The sequence below is a fragment of the Narcine bancroftii genome, chromosome 1 (genome assembly GCF_036971445.1).
Source record: "Narcine bancroftii isolate sNarBan1 chromosome 1, sNarBan1.hap1, whole genome shotgun sequence".
Taxonomy (NCBI): domain Eukaryota; kingdom Metazoa; phylum Chordata; class Chondrichthyes; order Torpediniformes; family Narcinidae; genus Narcine; species Narcine bancroftii.
The window spans coordinates 410652637-410669097 of record NC_091469.1 but is presented as its reverse complement, the minus strand read 5'-3'; the positions used below and the strand labels follow the sequence as shown (position 1 = coordinate 410669097).

General features: G+C 37.4%; 1 protein-coding gene across 9 annotated transcripts in view; it reads left to right on the top strand.

Moving 5' to 3' along the window:
- Window positions 1-9399, top strand: part of cdk6 (cyclin dependent kinase 6) — a 233423-nt gene extending 224024 nt beyond the window's left edge. For 8 of the 9 annotated variants that reach the window (XM_069913951.1, XM_069913952.1, XM_069913950.1 and 5 more), the window contains one exon: window positions 278-9399. In XM_069913951.1, coding sequence (XP_069770052.1) covers window positions 278-424 — 147 coding nt within the window. In that variant the 3' untranslated portion in view covers window positions 425-9399. The remainder of the gene's footprint in view (window positions 1-277) is intronic. The other variant, XM_069913955.1, reaches the window with a different exon arrangement.
- Window positions 9400-16461: the final 7062 nt, after the last annotated feature.

Here is a 16461-nt window from a genome sequence, read left to right as displayed (position 1 = left end):
CAATTGAATTTGACCCAATGTGTGCTCTTAACATTGACATCTTACAACAAAAGTATTTCTGTGAATTAGCATCTTATATCTCAACATTATGTACCTAATTACTAAAATGTCTGTGTCTCTAATCCCTTGATGAAATACAATTTTTGGCAATTTCTTGAACTTTTATTGTTCCTCTACTATAACTTGACAGGTGTTTGACAGAAGCCAAAGTGAATCTTCAGCTCATGTTAATCAATATTTATTTGTGACATGTTGCTTGTCCTTTTCTTTTAAACAGAAATTTCTAACTTTTAATCCAGAAAAGAGAATATCTGCTTTCAATGCACTGTCCCACCAGTATTTTATGGACCATGATAAATACACTGAGAGTCAGAACTTGTGTCTATCTCCAAACGAGTCTTCTTCTGAAGTGAACACGGCTTAACATCTTCAAGCGTGAAATTTTGGTTCTTGAAAGGAATACTTGATCAATCAAATATTTTTGCATTAAAGCAATATCTCCTCCATATGCTGCTTTTGAAATCTCTCCAATTTGTGCTTTCTTGACTTAGTGCCTCACATTACCATTTTTGAAACAATGCAAGAACTGTTGCAGTTTCCACCACCATCCTTTGCATCTCCACCTTCACCTCTGGAAAATTCTGGACTGAATTAGCTGCTGTAAATGATGTAACCTGAATGCAGAATGCTGCAAGGTGAAGTGGAACACCACATACATTCTCTGCCAGACGTGCCGTTTTGTTTTTAATATAACCAGCTGCTAAGGCCAGAATTCAAAACGTAAATCAAAATGTTACTAAAGTTCCAAACTGACAAAAGTTCTTTGAAGAAGTGAAATGGATAACTTCAGCCATTGTCCACTATGCTGTGAATACATAGAACAATCTTCAATACCAACAAATTCGGCAAGAAGTTGTAAAATCCATTGAAGAGCTCACTTTTGTGGCATTATTAGGAAGAAAGTATTTTGGAGAAAAAAATAAAGTGTTTGATGTTTTGTGAATGAAAAAGAAACCTAAAAGATTCAGGGCTACTTCTATTATAGAATTGTTGCTTTTTGTCAATAGTATTTTTTTTAATATTTGTGTCAATGAAAGAGAGATCATTGCAACAGAGAACTTGAAAAATATGTCCCTCTAATTATTAAAAAAAACATAGTTTTCAACATATTTTAACATGTCAAAACATTTCTTAGGAAAAGAGAAAGATAAAAAATGGAAGATGATTTGCAAATTTACAGCAACTCTCCTCCTGCCTAGTGCTTGCAAAACATTAAATCTCCATTCTTAGGAGGTGATGTCTGTTCATATTAGGTTTGCCACCAATTTCTCAATATAAAACCAGGTAATCAAATTTAGAAATCCAATCTATTTACTTTTTAATTCATTGCATGCTAGATATGACTTCATCTCTGATATCTTCAGATAAAACACACATAAATTGGTTGAAGCAAATACATTTTGGTTCAAAAATATGAGCTTTTGTGACCAGTTTACACTTTGGAAATTGTCTGAGGCCCTAGGGATAAAGTAATTGTTCATGAAAAACTGTGTGGATTTTATCTTGTGATGCTATCATCTTAAGGATGAATTGCTGAGAAGCGTCACTGCAGAAATTTTGCAGTAATACAGCATTGCTGAAATGAATGAGCTCAATGTTTAATAACTTTTCTTTTCAACCATCATTTCTATAATGGTTTTGCTGCAGTGAAAAAAATCTGTTTCTGAATGACTTCTCATGTCAGATTTGCTTTCTTACATTTTGAGATAAATTAAAGCAAATTGAAAAACTGTAAATGCTAACAGACCAAACACCATCAATGAAAAGGGAAGTGCAGATGAAAGGAAATCAAATTGAAACATGAACTCTGTTAGTCTCTTCACATGCTTCCAGGTCTTTTTTTTTTCCAATTTATTCCAGATCTCCAGCAATTTCCTTTCAGATTAGGACATTATTGGTCTCAAATTGTAACCAATATTTGCATCAATATTGATGGATGTTATGAAATAATTCATAAACTATTTGTAAATGAAGAAAATGCATGTGGTAATGATTGGAATCATTTGAAACTGCAGTTTACAACAATGGTAAGATTGGCTCAAATTTTGTGACTAGCAGTGAAAAGAATGTTTCCCAGAAAGAGCTTTCACTTTCACCATGCTCAATATCATTTGCTACCAGTCATTATCTTCTGGTGGCCCCAGGCATTGAACAACAGTAATGTCATCAAGCAGGCGAGGTACCTATTCACATTGAAGAACTATTGCAAATACCAAAACAGGAATTAAAATCAGTAATTTTTGACCTAACTCTTTAAATATTTTGCATCTAAGCATTTTACAAAGAGTGCTATTTAAATAGCAACTGAAATATTAAAAATAAACATTTTAGAAACAAGCATTATTTCATTATTATTTAACGAGCATGAAATTTTGAAATAATTAACAGAGAGAATGGAAATCCACAAAAATTATGATCCAGAGAACTAGATAGGCAGTTTTCGTTGGCTTAGTACATGTTTCACAGTACTGCTGTTCCATGAGCATGCTTCTTTCAGGTTTTTTAAGGGAGATAATAGTTCAGAGATGTCTGAAGTTCCTACTGGTTTAGTAATTTCTACCAAATATGCTGAAAGAGATTGCAAAATGGCAGACCCTGCATAGAAACAGGGAACCACTAGCAACAAATTCTGAATTACTCCTTTTTTTCCAATACATATATTTAGTCTAGATATTTCAGGAATATTTTATCTATTATAATTATACCACCCTGTTCTTTTTTCCTTGCAAATACAAGACTAATGATTTTAATGACATATAATGGATAAAGATATCTTAACATAGTAAGGCAACATAATATAAGGGGCTAATATACAAACAAGTTATTATTAGTTCTCGTGCATTGGTTACAGATAAATAGCAGAGTTTCAATATTGACTGGAATATTCATTAAGCTAGAGTTCAGTATATATGAGGTTCATCTCTGACTTCAATGAGCAGCATGTAAATATATATATTCATGTTCATACAAATGAACATGATTCTCTGATTCAGTATGTAAATATTATCAAAAATGCCACAAGATAGACAAAGATATTCTTAACTTATCTTTTAATAATGATCAATTAAGGTTATAATCTTCCTCACATAAAATATGTTAAAACAGAACTGTGCGATACAATTCCACAGAAATGAATCTGCCAATGGTGCTTTAGGTAACACACAAAAGACTAGATGCTGGAATCTGGAGTGAAAAAACAACCTGCTGGAGAACTCAGTAGGTCAACCAACATTAGTGGGAGAAAAAGAATGATCGACACTTTGGGCCACAACCCTTGATTATCCTGGGTTTTAATGCTCTCCTCACTCTCCTGACAGATGTCTACCTCCCATATCTCTGCTTAGATCTTCCTTCCAACCTCAATCTCCTGTACTCTCCTGGTAACATGCCACTGTACTGCCCTGCTTCAGACCCCTCACTTCCTGCCATATTTTTCTCTCACCACCTCCTGCCAATTCACTTCTGATCTTGCATCCCAGCCCCAACGCTTCCTTCCCTTTCCACTACCCCTCTAATCCCTGAGCTGCACTTTCCTGAGCCCTATCCTCCCATCACTTTCCTCCTCCTCTTCCATTTCCACACTTGGCTTGAACTTAAATCTCTGCCTTGTCATCATCATCCTTTCTGGCCTCCTCCGCTCCAATGTTGAGGTCTTGATGGAGGGTTCTGGCCCAAAATGCTGACCATTCCTTTTTCTCCCACTGATGCTGGTTGACCCACTAAGTTCCTGCAATGGATTATTCTGTACTTTTAGATAATATTTTTTATTCTTCAAGATAGTCCACAAGCTCTATTTGTGGCTTGGTTGAGGTAGATATCTAGCAAAAAAAGTTCATGTTTGTGCATTATGGCTATTAAATAAATCATTACAATCCTTTCATACTTGAATAATTATCACACTGTCTCCTGCAATAATAGAAATAAAAATCAAGTGACATAGTTCAGCAAAAAGAAAAAGGCAAATAATAAAAATCAACTGAAAAGTGCAAAAAACATCATGGTTATAAACAGTGGTTCTGCTATTTAAAACTATACATATCAATTATGTCTTGCTTACACAAATACATTTTCATTCAAAAGAATAAAATATAGAAAAGAGCTAGGAAACTATTATTTCTTATACATGTTAGCTTGTTTAATGTTTCTGTTGAGTACTGTTTGAGACACTTATTCTGTGGTTCTCCTTATACAGTTACCTGCATTGCACACATTTCAAGTTCAAGTACAACTTTTGGACAAAATAACTATCACCCTAAATGGCAATTCTATATTCTAGGCTATTTTTAAGTGGTGAACAATATCAATTGCTCATAGCAATTACAGTTCTGTGTTAAGGAGTTTTAGCTTTTCTGTCTCAAATTCACATTACACTGCCAACTTTTTTTAAAAAATTACAAATTAAAAGGGTTTCTAAATAAAAATCATAATGTATATATCTACTTTCACTAAGTGCTTATTCATTGATATACTGGAGTTAATATTTTCTCACATATATTTCCTGTAAAATAATTATATTGCAGAGGTCCCAGTGCAACATTAAACTAAATAAAAGTGGTTCTCTAGTTCTGTGAGGAACCTTCTTGTAAATTAATTTAAAATTGAAATTTTTAAACTGGGTGTCTATGCAAATGTTTAGTTAGGGATTTTATGGGTTTCTGTTTTTATTGAATGTCTAAATGGTAAAAGCATCAAGTGAGTGCTTCAATATCCCGTGATCTTTGCCATTGAATGGTAATAGCTGTGTATGCTTTACAATATGGCCATTTAGAAGTACATTACCATGAGTCATAGTTAAGTAATTAAGGCTGCAGACAGTCACAAATACTACACAGTGTACAATATTAATTTGGTTCTTGATTGTCCATCCCTGAAATTATTTCATGATGTTTACTCATTAGTTTTATATAAAATCAAGCATGTCAAGCAAATTCAGCTTGTAAACTATAACCTGGCATCAATGTGGGAAGTTCTTATACCACCTTTAAATCAGGTTAATTAGCAGATTCAAGTGATGTCTCAGTAAATGTCGTTCCAAATAATGTAAGTAATGCTGTGCTGTTTGTATCTACAGCAAATCGTTATCAAGGCACATGTCCTTCTCACCAAATTTGTAAAAGTGTTTTTAAACCTATAAATTCAGTATGGACAACAACTATCTATAATTGTCAGTCCCATGATATTGAGCTGAATGGATGCAGAGTAGATTTAATTCTGTTTGCATTGTACAAATTTTATCATGCCTTTATAATATTTGAATATGATTTTGAAAGACCAACAAACATGTAACACAAATATCTCAGAACATTTTATGTCTCTGAATTATTATGGTGGGCAGTAGTGTGTATGTTTAGTTTCTTGCATTTTTCTCAACCATTAATAATGCTAATTCATGAAGATCAATGTTAAATGTGAATGGATTCTACTGAAAGTGTAAAACTGTCATCTTGATTTTTCTGTCTATGGATAATATTTCCAAAATGTTAAAGGCAAGAAGCAGTGAAAATATGAAGCCAATTTATTCTGAAAATACATGGGAGTTGTTAGACCTTTCCACTTTTTTTTAATCCCACAGTAGCTATAACTAAATGTTGCAACTATCACTAGTGCTTAAGCTTAAATATAAATGTATTTTTCAACTGCTGAAGGTAAGTGCTTCATAAAATACCTTTCGTAATGATGTTTATTTTTACTTTGTTGGCAGCCTTGGCTCAATTGTTATCACACTTGCATCTCGGTCAAAAAGTTCCAGGTTCAATCCATTGCAGATCTTTGGCCTAAAAATCTCAGCTGATGCTTCTGTGCAGCCCCCTTTTTTTAAAGCTTCATCCTTGATTACTCTCTCAAGTGAAAATGAAAGTTCTCTAGAATTACTTTGAAAGAAAGTAGACCGCAGATGTGTTAGATTTGACATGCTACCTAATATTCATTCAGTGTTAAAAAGGGCAGATCAAGTTCAAGAGTATTGTCATTTATCCAAATTCTAGTGATAGAGCTTGTTTTGCTCGATGAATAGTTGACATTCATAAAACAACAAGTAAGACGCAGTATAAAACTACAGAGTTACAAAGAAAGAATTGATATGGAACATCTATTTGGGATTCATTCAGGTGTCTGATAATGGCAGAAAAGAAACTGTCCTTGAATCTGGTGGTGAACCTTGAATCTGACATTTGTGAATCTTCTTCCGGGGGTGTAAAGATTATGGCCAGAGACTTAAATATGAATGCTGCTTTTCCAAGCCAATGAGAGTTCTAAATGGAGTCATTGGAGTGGGGGCCTCATTCAGGCCCCTCTGCAGTCGTGGGCGGATTTGGGTGGTCATTTGTGGAAAAGTTCTGTGGCTTCATTTTCTATATCCACCAGAGATTTCAAAAACAGTTCCTTGGCTATAAACCTTCTATGGTATCCCGATAGATGCTACATTAATTATAATATTTTTAAATCTTTAATGGAAGTTGAGTATATTTTGAACTTTTGTGTCAAGATTTGAATGGAAGAATGTGCAGACTCAAGATACTGTTTGAAACAGTGAGGATTGTTTATTTTTCTTTTAATTTTGAACAATGGGAAAGGAAAATTAATAAAATAGATAAATGATTGAACTCTAAGAAAAACCAACATGTTCAGGAATTGCACAGCTCCTCCGCACAGGTTATTTGATATTTAGAAACAGGCCAAGAGGGAATGTGTCTGGAGGAAACTGAGAATAAGTGTCAAAGCAAAGGGAGGTGTATTTTGTGATGACTGGGAAGGTGTAGAAATTGTGGGGATCACCGACAGCTGAAAGGAAATGAGAATTAAAATTAAACTAAGTTGGTCTTACAAGAAGCAATAAGTTCAAGACTTTTGTAGAAAGAAATAAGCGTCAGATATAATGAACAGTAATATACAAATGGCAATCCATAGAATCCTCCAGAAAAAACAAAATAATGCATGTTTATTTAGGGTAAAAATCATGAATATTTTATTGGTTCAACTGAACAGCATCTAATTGGATCAGAACATATTTAAATTATTATTGAAATAGTTTGATAATATCTAGAAGATTCATTTTAGTACTGCAATCAATTGAAAACAGATTAAAACATAGAACGTAACTGCTGTAATTGAACTTATTATGAACCTTGCAGCAATGAGTTAATATGTGATCCCAACCATAATTCTTAGTAAATCACCATGGCTCAGTATGCATGAGTGCTACATTTCTAAGTTCGCTGCCATATAAAATTATAGGGAGAGATTGGTTGTGACAAGATCATTTGAGGCAATTTATCTGATATCAATAATGGCTGACTATGAGCTACTTTAGTGTTAGGGGGTTCATATATAATATTTGAAGCCTTAAAACAATTATACAGGATAGTCCAATCGTCCTCCAAGAATAGTTGAACCATAAAGAGTTGAACCAAATGGAATCTCATTTAATCACGGGTCCATGGATTAGATAAGGGGAAATTGGCTAGGACTCCTGACTGATACAAACATTGATGTGTGACATTTCAAAGGGAGGGCAATATCTGCAAAGTTGTAACTCACAGAATGATAAACCTATTTTAAGCAAATGAACACCGTGAACATTAAAGAATTACCGTCAAATGCACCCATTTACAGCTGTTAGGTACATTGATTAATATTTTAATGCAAAGAAAGTACACTGTTTATGGAAAACTGGGTTATGTAAATGTGCCCAAAGCAGAAGCCCACTTCTATTCAGTTTTTCTTGTGGATGGATGAGACTTCTACTTATGACAATGTATCTCACAGCTTGAAAAGCTAGTAGTAATCTTAAGAAAGCACACATTTAGCAATTTACATCTCAATTATAGTGTTATAATTATTCAAACCTGTTTATTTGTCATCCTTAAGGGGGCATTGTTTAAATATATCAAGGATAACATTAGTTTTACAATATACCATTGTTTCAATACTTGAAGCTTAGAATATTTGACATTTGAATAATATCTGGCCAGTTAAAATGTACTAAATCCAACTTGCGTTATTGTAGGACTGAAGAGTTGCAGAATTCACAACACAGTGTAGTCTTTATTTATATAGGTAACTTTCATTTTCAACAAATGTTTTCATAGTTTCACCTGAAATGGGACTTTATCGTTTCTCTTGGCTCAAATGGATCACTGCATTGGAAGCTTAACATAAACATTCAGTTTTGCAAGTTAACGCTTTTTGCAGTAGGACAATGAGCATTACAGCTGAAGGTAGTACAATGACACCTTTATAATAAAATAATCTGGAATTGGTTCAATCGAACAAATGTTATTGTGGAGCTTGGTTAATGTAAAATATACACATGATACACCAAGTTTTAAATGTATATTTAATCTGCATAATTTGTAAGAAAAAAAATATTTTCATGTGGCTACCTGTGCATTTTACAATAGGCAATTGAATGATTTCCTGACTGATTTTTATTCCTAACATAATTCTGCAGTATAAGGAGATTTTTTTATATTCTGCGATTACTTTATTAAAGCTTTTTGAACAGATGTGGACAAAACAAATTGGCCACATCCACATGATAATCAATTTTCTTAAGTTTATTTTCATGAAAAACAAATCATAATGTTCAAAATAACTTGCAGAGTTTTGGTTTACAGTTGCTTTATGCATAGGCCTGCTGATAATCAGTGAACCCAAGAAATTTTATGGACTGAAAACCTGACATTACTCAAGAAATTATCTTAGTTTCGATGGGATTGCATCCAATTGTTTCCTCCTGTACTGAAGAAATGTGTGCAGGAGAAAGTCCTTTTTGGGTTATCAAGTGATGCCCTCTTGCCTCATGCCTTCAAGAACTTCCCTCTGCATCACAGATGATGCATGTTTATGAAGTTTTGTCACATTGGTGTGATATTTAGCTAATTGTATCTGCCTACGAAATTTACATCTTACAAGTTAAATTAAATTGTAACATTTAGCTTTTTTTGAACAATCTTATTTAGTTGCATCAAGTTACATTTATAGGTGCATGTACCTGTTTGACTGGACTGGCTTGCAAAACAGGTGGTTGCCTTAGTCTGATGCCAAAAAAGATTCTTAGATAAAATATGTTTTCACATTTATAGTCATTTTTTTTTGGTCATTGCTTTTTACTTAGTGCATTCCTGATTCATGTTTGCTGCTAATTTTATGCCTTGCCAGTGTCTACTATTTAGAATGTTTTAAAATAGGGTGTAAGAATGCATTGGCAAGATACCCAGTGCTGATGCTGCTTGTATTGGGTGGACTTTTGCTATTTGCATCTTGTGTTTTGTTTTAGCTTGAACTGTTCTTAGCCACAAAGTCTTTATATTTTGGAAATAAATACATCTGTAGTACGTATGATACTGCGTAAATGTGTATTATTTAACTTCCAGGGATTTTTAAATACAGTCTGTTCCGATGATCTTAGGGTGAGAGCAATTCCAACATAAAAGGCTGTCAAGGTGTCTCTTCCACCAGCTGCTTTGCCATTGTTAGTATGTTCCACACGTCTTACCCCTGTTATTGATACAGTTTTCAGTATCAAACAGTTCAATCATGAGGCGGGAGAAAGCTAACATAGCACAAGTTGATTTTCAATAATGAAATAGAATCATTTGGGGTTTGATACTTGATTTATGACTAAAACGCCATGATTAGCTGACATCATCAGCCTTGCAGAATTTAAATCTTATGGAAGACACAATTCTGCAGAAGCTGTAATTGTAGTAAAACCACAAAAATGCTGGAAGACCTCAGGCCTGAATTGTTGGTTATATGTCCTTAACTCCTATGGATGTTGAGATCCCCCTGCATTTTTGAAAATTTAAATTTTCATTTGTTTTATTTCAAGAATATAACATTTGATTTTTAAAATGCACAAGCAGACTGCTTGCTCGATTCATTCGTCAACAGCATGAGAGTGGTAACCTCCTTCCTGCACAATTAAATTAAAATGACTGATTAATAACATGAAAAGCAAGGGCCACTTGAAACCAATTTGCTTCTCATAAAGGGGAGGTGTATTAATAACTGAAAATTAATGCTCCCATTTTTTAGATGCTCTGAAGGAGTCCTTGGACACTGGGAATGACTCCAGTTAAACTTTGTAAAAGTTTTTGGAGAACTACAGCTAGCAGATAACAGGAGGTTCCAAGCTTCAATGATCAAAATACAGTGCTATAAAAGGTTCAATGAACAATGGTAAGCACATCTTTAAAAGCCATCGAATGGAACAGCTATAGTTCACAACCACTTCACACTCTTAAAAATATTAAGCAAGACCTTTACCTTTCACTTTCTAGATTCCTATCATTCCTTGCATCTTTGATACCAATTTTAAGCCTAACAATCACATCCCACACTTCACCCACAAGGCCAGCTGGGTAACCATGAAATTCACGTCCGCTATAACCAATATACAAAGCTTGCTAACAGTTCCTCGTGCAGGAAAAGCTTGCAAATAACAAGGATGAGCAGTTGCTAACAGGTGGAGCCTTGCCTCCAAGGAAGAAGCTGATGGTCACAAACAGAACAGCCACAGGATGAGATTGATTCCCAAGCCATAGAACATTACAGCACAGAAAAAGGTCCTTCAAGTCCATGCCAAATTACACTACCTAGTCCCATTGACTGGCATCCAGACCATGTACCTCCCATGCATGTACCTGTCCATATTCTTCTTAAATGTTAAAATTGAACCCACATTCACCACTTCAGATGGCATCTCATTCCACACTCCAACCATTCTATATGCGAAGAAGTTCCCCCAAATATTCTCCCTAAACCTCTCACCTATATCCTCTGGTTTGTATCTCACCTTCCTCTTGTGGAAAAAGCCTACCTACATTTATTCTGTCTGGACTCCACATAATTTTAAATACCTCTGTCAAATCTCCCCTCATTCTTCTACACTCCAGGGAATAAAATCCTAACCTGTTTAACTGCAACTCAGTTCCTGAAGGCCAGGCAACATCCTAGTAAATCTTTGCACTCTTTTCATCTTAGTGATATCTTTCCTGTAGTTAGGTTACCAAAACTGCCCATAATACTCCAAATTTGGCCTCACCAATGTAATCTAAAACTTTACCATAACATCCCAACTCCAATATCAATACTTTGATTTGTGAAGGCCAATATGCCAAAAGCTCTTTTCACAACACGAACCACCTGTGACATCACTTTGTGGGAATTATGTATTTGTATTCCCAGATCCCTCTGTTGCATTGCACTCCTCAGTGCCCAACCATTTACCATAAATTGGTTTATCCTTCTAAAATGTAACACCTCACACTTACCTGCATTAAATTCCATCCTCCATTTATCAGCTGGTTTGTCCAACTGGCCCAGAACCCTATACGAGCTTTGAAAACTTTCTTCACTGTCCACAACACCTTCAATCTTAGTGTCATCTGCAAACTTGCTGATCCAATTTACCACATTATCATCCAGATCATTGATGTGGATGACAATAATGGTCCCAGCACTGATTCCTGAGGCACACAGTCTCAGGCCTCCAGTCTCAGAAGCAATCATCCACTACAACCCTCTGTCTTCTCCTGGTAGCCAATGTTGAAACCAGTTGACTACCTCCCCATGAATACCCATCAGCTGAACCTTTCTGACTAATCTCCCATGTAGGACCTTGTCAAAGGCCTAATTCGAAAGTCCAGGTAGACAACATCTGCAGCTTTTCATTCATCAACATTCCTGGTAACCCCAATCTGACAGATACCTCCTCCTCTTTAAAATGACGTCTCTACTTGTTTTCCTTACTTCCTTAGACTCTGCCAGTTTCCTGGGTAAATAGTGATACAAAAAAAAATTTAACATCTCCCCCATATCTTCAGGCTTCATACAAAGCTGACCACTCTGATCTTCAAGGGGACCAATTTTGTACCTTACTATCTTTTTGCTCTTCATATACCTGTGGAAACCCTTAGAATTTTCCTTCACATTATCTACCAAAGCAACTCCATGTCTTCTTTTCCTCTTCCTGATTTTTTTCTTGTTTTATCTTGCATTTTTTAAATACTCCTCAAGTATATCATTTGCTCCATGTTGCCTATACCTGCTGCCAACCCATATCTTCCAAACCAGATCCCCAATATCCTCCAAAACCATGGCTCCTATCTCTGTTTACAAATGGAACATACAAATGCTCAAAATTTCACCTTTGAAGGCCTATCTATCACTTACCTAGTACATCCTTTCTGGAACACAAATTTCCCAATTCACACATTCTAGATCCCATCATTCCCTCAAATTTAGCCTTTCTCCAACTGTGAATGAACCCAAGTCCCAAACTGATCTATCTCCATAATTAGCTAGAAGCTAATGGCATCATGATCACTAGGCTCAAACTCGTCCCCCACACATACTTCTTCCATGTGTCTTGTCTTGATTCCTAATAAGAGATCCAATATTGCACTCTCTCTAGTTGGTACCTTTATATATTGATTTAGAAAAATATTTTGGAACACATTTGACAAACTCCAAACCATTCAGCCCTCTCTTATGGTTTGGGAGACCCAGTCAATATGTGGAGAGTTAAATCACCTATTACCACAACTTTATCCTTCCTGCAGCTGTCTGTTATCTCTCTACAGATTTTTCCTCTAATTCTCGCTGACGATTGAGCAATCTATAATACAATCCAATGAGTGTAATCATACCTTTCCTATTCCTCAGTTCCACCCATATAGCCTATCCTGTCTGAGCACAGCTGTGATATTTTCCCTGATGAACAAAGCCATTCCTCCCCCTTTCATTTCTAGTAAACCCCCCTCTCAGAGAAGCACTAATAAACCTTTCTGCAAGGATGTTAGTCCCCCTCTTGTTCAGATGCAAACTTTCCCATCGGAACAGTTCCCACCTTCTCTTGAAATGAGCGCAGTGGTCCAGAAACCAGCCGCGCTTGTATTGCCACGTGGCGGGGCAGCCATGGGGAAATGGCATCATCAGAGGTTTCTCTCTGACTCCAGCATCCCTTCCAGCGCGCACCCTGGGCAGAGATTATGATGTCACAATGCACCAGGTGACTGAGCTCATGCTGCCCTTAAAGGGGCATGCTGAATCTGAATAAGAACAGTCGTTAATGACTCTCAACGTGATGGCTGTGTTTCTCACACTGCCACAAAGCCTTATTTACGTTTATACCTAGATTTGTGAGAAGAATTTTTCTGAAAGCAGTATAATATTTTATCTCTAATATTCATACATCACTGTCCAAAGCACAGAATACAATGTTTAGAAAGATCAATTAATCCCAAGCACTATTGTATGGTTCATTCAGGAGCCTGATTGCTGTGAGGAAGAAACTGTCTTTAAGCCTGATCATGATGAGGGAGAAGAGACTGGGGTGTGTTTGGCCTTGAGAATACTCTAACAGCCAAAATAAGCCAGTATCTAGCAAGCAATCGAAATATAATGAGATGTTTTATGCATGTGTCAGCCTATCAGGTTGTTTATGAATTCTGGTGCTTCTTCTCAAAACAGGTGGCTCCTTTGCAACCTTGGGAACTGGTACAGTTCCTGGGTCTGTAGTGTGGGAAGGACTGATTTCTGGACCCGCTCCAGAATCACCTGCGTGAGGCAGTGGAGTCTCAGCATGGCCATCTGAAAGCTTACTAGGGGGTCACAGACTGGGGGGGTGAGCCCCATCTCTCAGGCTCACTCTGAGTAGGGGTGTGAGGAAGGTGCGAACCAGGCGAAGCCAGATCTCTTAGGGATATGGTGTCAGTACTCCCATCTGGGAATTTAACATGAGCGTAGTTGGGGTTAGTATGCAGTAGCTGAACTGGTTGGACTAGGGGGTCTGTTTTACATGGCCGAGCATGGCTCTTCAGCAGCACGGTTCCAGGCTCAGATAAACAGGCTGGCCAGTCCATCACAGTTTCTGATTTCCTAGGAAAGACAAACATACGTTCATGAGGTGTTTGATTTGTTGCAGTACACTATAATGACTGAATAGAATGTAATGCCTCAGGCAGCATCTCCTGCCACCGGGTAACAGGGTAACCATGTGTTTTTAAAGCAAGATTAATAGTCTTCCAAACTGTAGCATTAGCCCTTTCAACCTGCCCATTGCCCTGTGGGTTGTAGCTCGTGGTACAACTAGTGGCAATCCCCTTCTGTAGCAGGGATCGCCGCAGTTCAGCATTCATGAATGCTGAGCCCCTATCAGTATGAATGTAATTGGGAAAACCAAAAATCCTGAAAATTCTGTCAAGTGACTTAATGACAGACACTGATGAGACATCAGGGCATCGCAAAGGGAAACCTGGAATATTCGTCAATTACAGTAAGGAAATATACATTTTTGTTGTTAGAAGGTAATGGTCCTTTAAAATATAAGCTAATCCTCTCAAAAGGTCAGGTTGCCTTGATGAGAATGGCCTCTGGAGCTTTGAAGTATTGCGGTTTGCATTCAGCGCAAACAGAAAAGCTTTTAGTCAGTTTCCTGACTTCTTCCAGAGTGTAAGGAAGGTTGTTAGCCCTTATATAATGGAAGAATCTTGTGACTCCTGGGTGGCACAGTCTGCTATGGATCTTTTTTAACCCCTCCAGCTGAGCACCAGCAGTAGATTGTGACAATGCGTAGGAGGGATCATTTAACCTGCCCGGTCTGTACTGGATCTCATAATTATAAGTTGAGAGTTCTATTCGCCAGCGTGCCATCTTATCGTTCTTGATTTTACTTTTGTGTTTCGTACTGAACAAGTAGGCTACAGATTTCTGATCAGTGACAAGAGTAAATTTTCTGCCATCTAGAAAGTGTCTCCAGTAGCAAACAGCTTCAATAATAGCCTGGGCTTCTTTTGAGTTCAGGTCCGCGTAATGTGCAGGCGAAGAATGCCACAGGTCTGCGCTTTTGATTAAGGGTTCCTGCCAAGGCACAATCTGAGGCATCAGTTTCCGCTTGGAATGGGACATCCTCATCAATGGACGACAGTGCAGCTTTGGCAATATCAGCTTTAATTCTCTCGAAAGCCTTCAAGGCCATTGGAGAGAGAGGAAAAGATTTTGTGTCAAACAGAGGGCGTGCCTTCATGGCGTAGTCCCAAACCCATTTGTAGTGATAGGAAAAGAATCCAATACACCTTTTAATGACTTTTGCTGAGTCTGGGGTTGGTAACTTCTTAAGAGGGGCCATTCTTTCCGGGTCGGGGCGGATTTCGCCCTTGCGGGCAATGTAGCCCAAACTGGATAGTTCTGTCGCGTTGAACACACATTTGCCCTTGTTAAATGTAAGGTTGAGTTCTTTAGTTGTTGCTAAAAATTTCTTTAAGTTGTTGTCGTGCTCAGCCTGTGTTTTCCCACAGATAGTGACATTATCCAGATAGGGAAACGTACTTTGTAACTCATACATCCTAACAATCTTATCCATTTCCCTCTGAAACACGGACACACCATTAGTGACCCCAAAAGGTATCCTTTTAAACTGGTATAACCCCCCCATCAGCCTCAAAAGCTGTATAGGGCCGTTCCCTTTTCTTAATGGGGTTTGGTGGTAAGCTGCTTTGAGGTCAATAGATGCGTGCAGGGGGTAGGCGTCCAGATGTGTGTAACAGTTGATTGTCTGGCTGTAGTCAATAGCTGGTCGTCTCTTAGTGTGATTTTTCACGACTACCACTTGGGTCCGCCATAGACTCTTACTAGGTTCAATTACTCCCTCTTTAAGCAGTCTCTGGGTCTCTGCTTTGATAAACTCATGATCCTCTTTGCTGTAAGAACAGCTCTTAGTGGCAATCAGCTGACACTCAGGGGATAAATCACTGAAAAGGAAAGGAGCTTTGATCGTTAATGCGGACAGACCACAGTAAATAGTGCGGGGGGATGGTAAGTGTGGGTAGTGGCCCACCAAAATTTAACACTATACTGTTCATCTGAGATTGAATATCTAACCCCAGTAACACAGGGGTGCAGAGCTCCAACATAATAAAGAGCCACACATCAGCAAGGCAATGTCCCTGCAAATTTAAAGTAACTTTACACTTGTCCCGTACAGTTTTTGTAAGTTCACTACAAGCCATCGATATCATTTGGTTCGCTGGATATCACTGCAAATATAAGGCTTTGGCAACTTTCTCGTGAACGTAGCTGTCAGTACTCCCCGAGTCTATTAGATAATCAAGAGTCTCACCATTCACCTCCCCCTTCATCGTTGATTCTTCCAGTCCGTAACATCCCCCAAGCTTTACAGTCAATTGAGCTATCACAGGGGATCTCATCTCGCCATCACTTGAAGTCGATTCAGCCTGCTTGTCTGAAGATTCCCCCTTTTCACAGTTGTCTTCCATTCCTGCAGCTTCAGGACACATTTTCTTGGTGCTTCTCTTCTTCTTCTTATCAGTGGGAGTACTTTTCACTTTACACGCTTTAACAAAGTGGCCACAATAGCTGCAGGTAGCAAATCGAGCC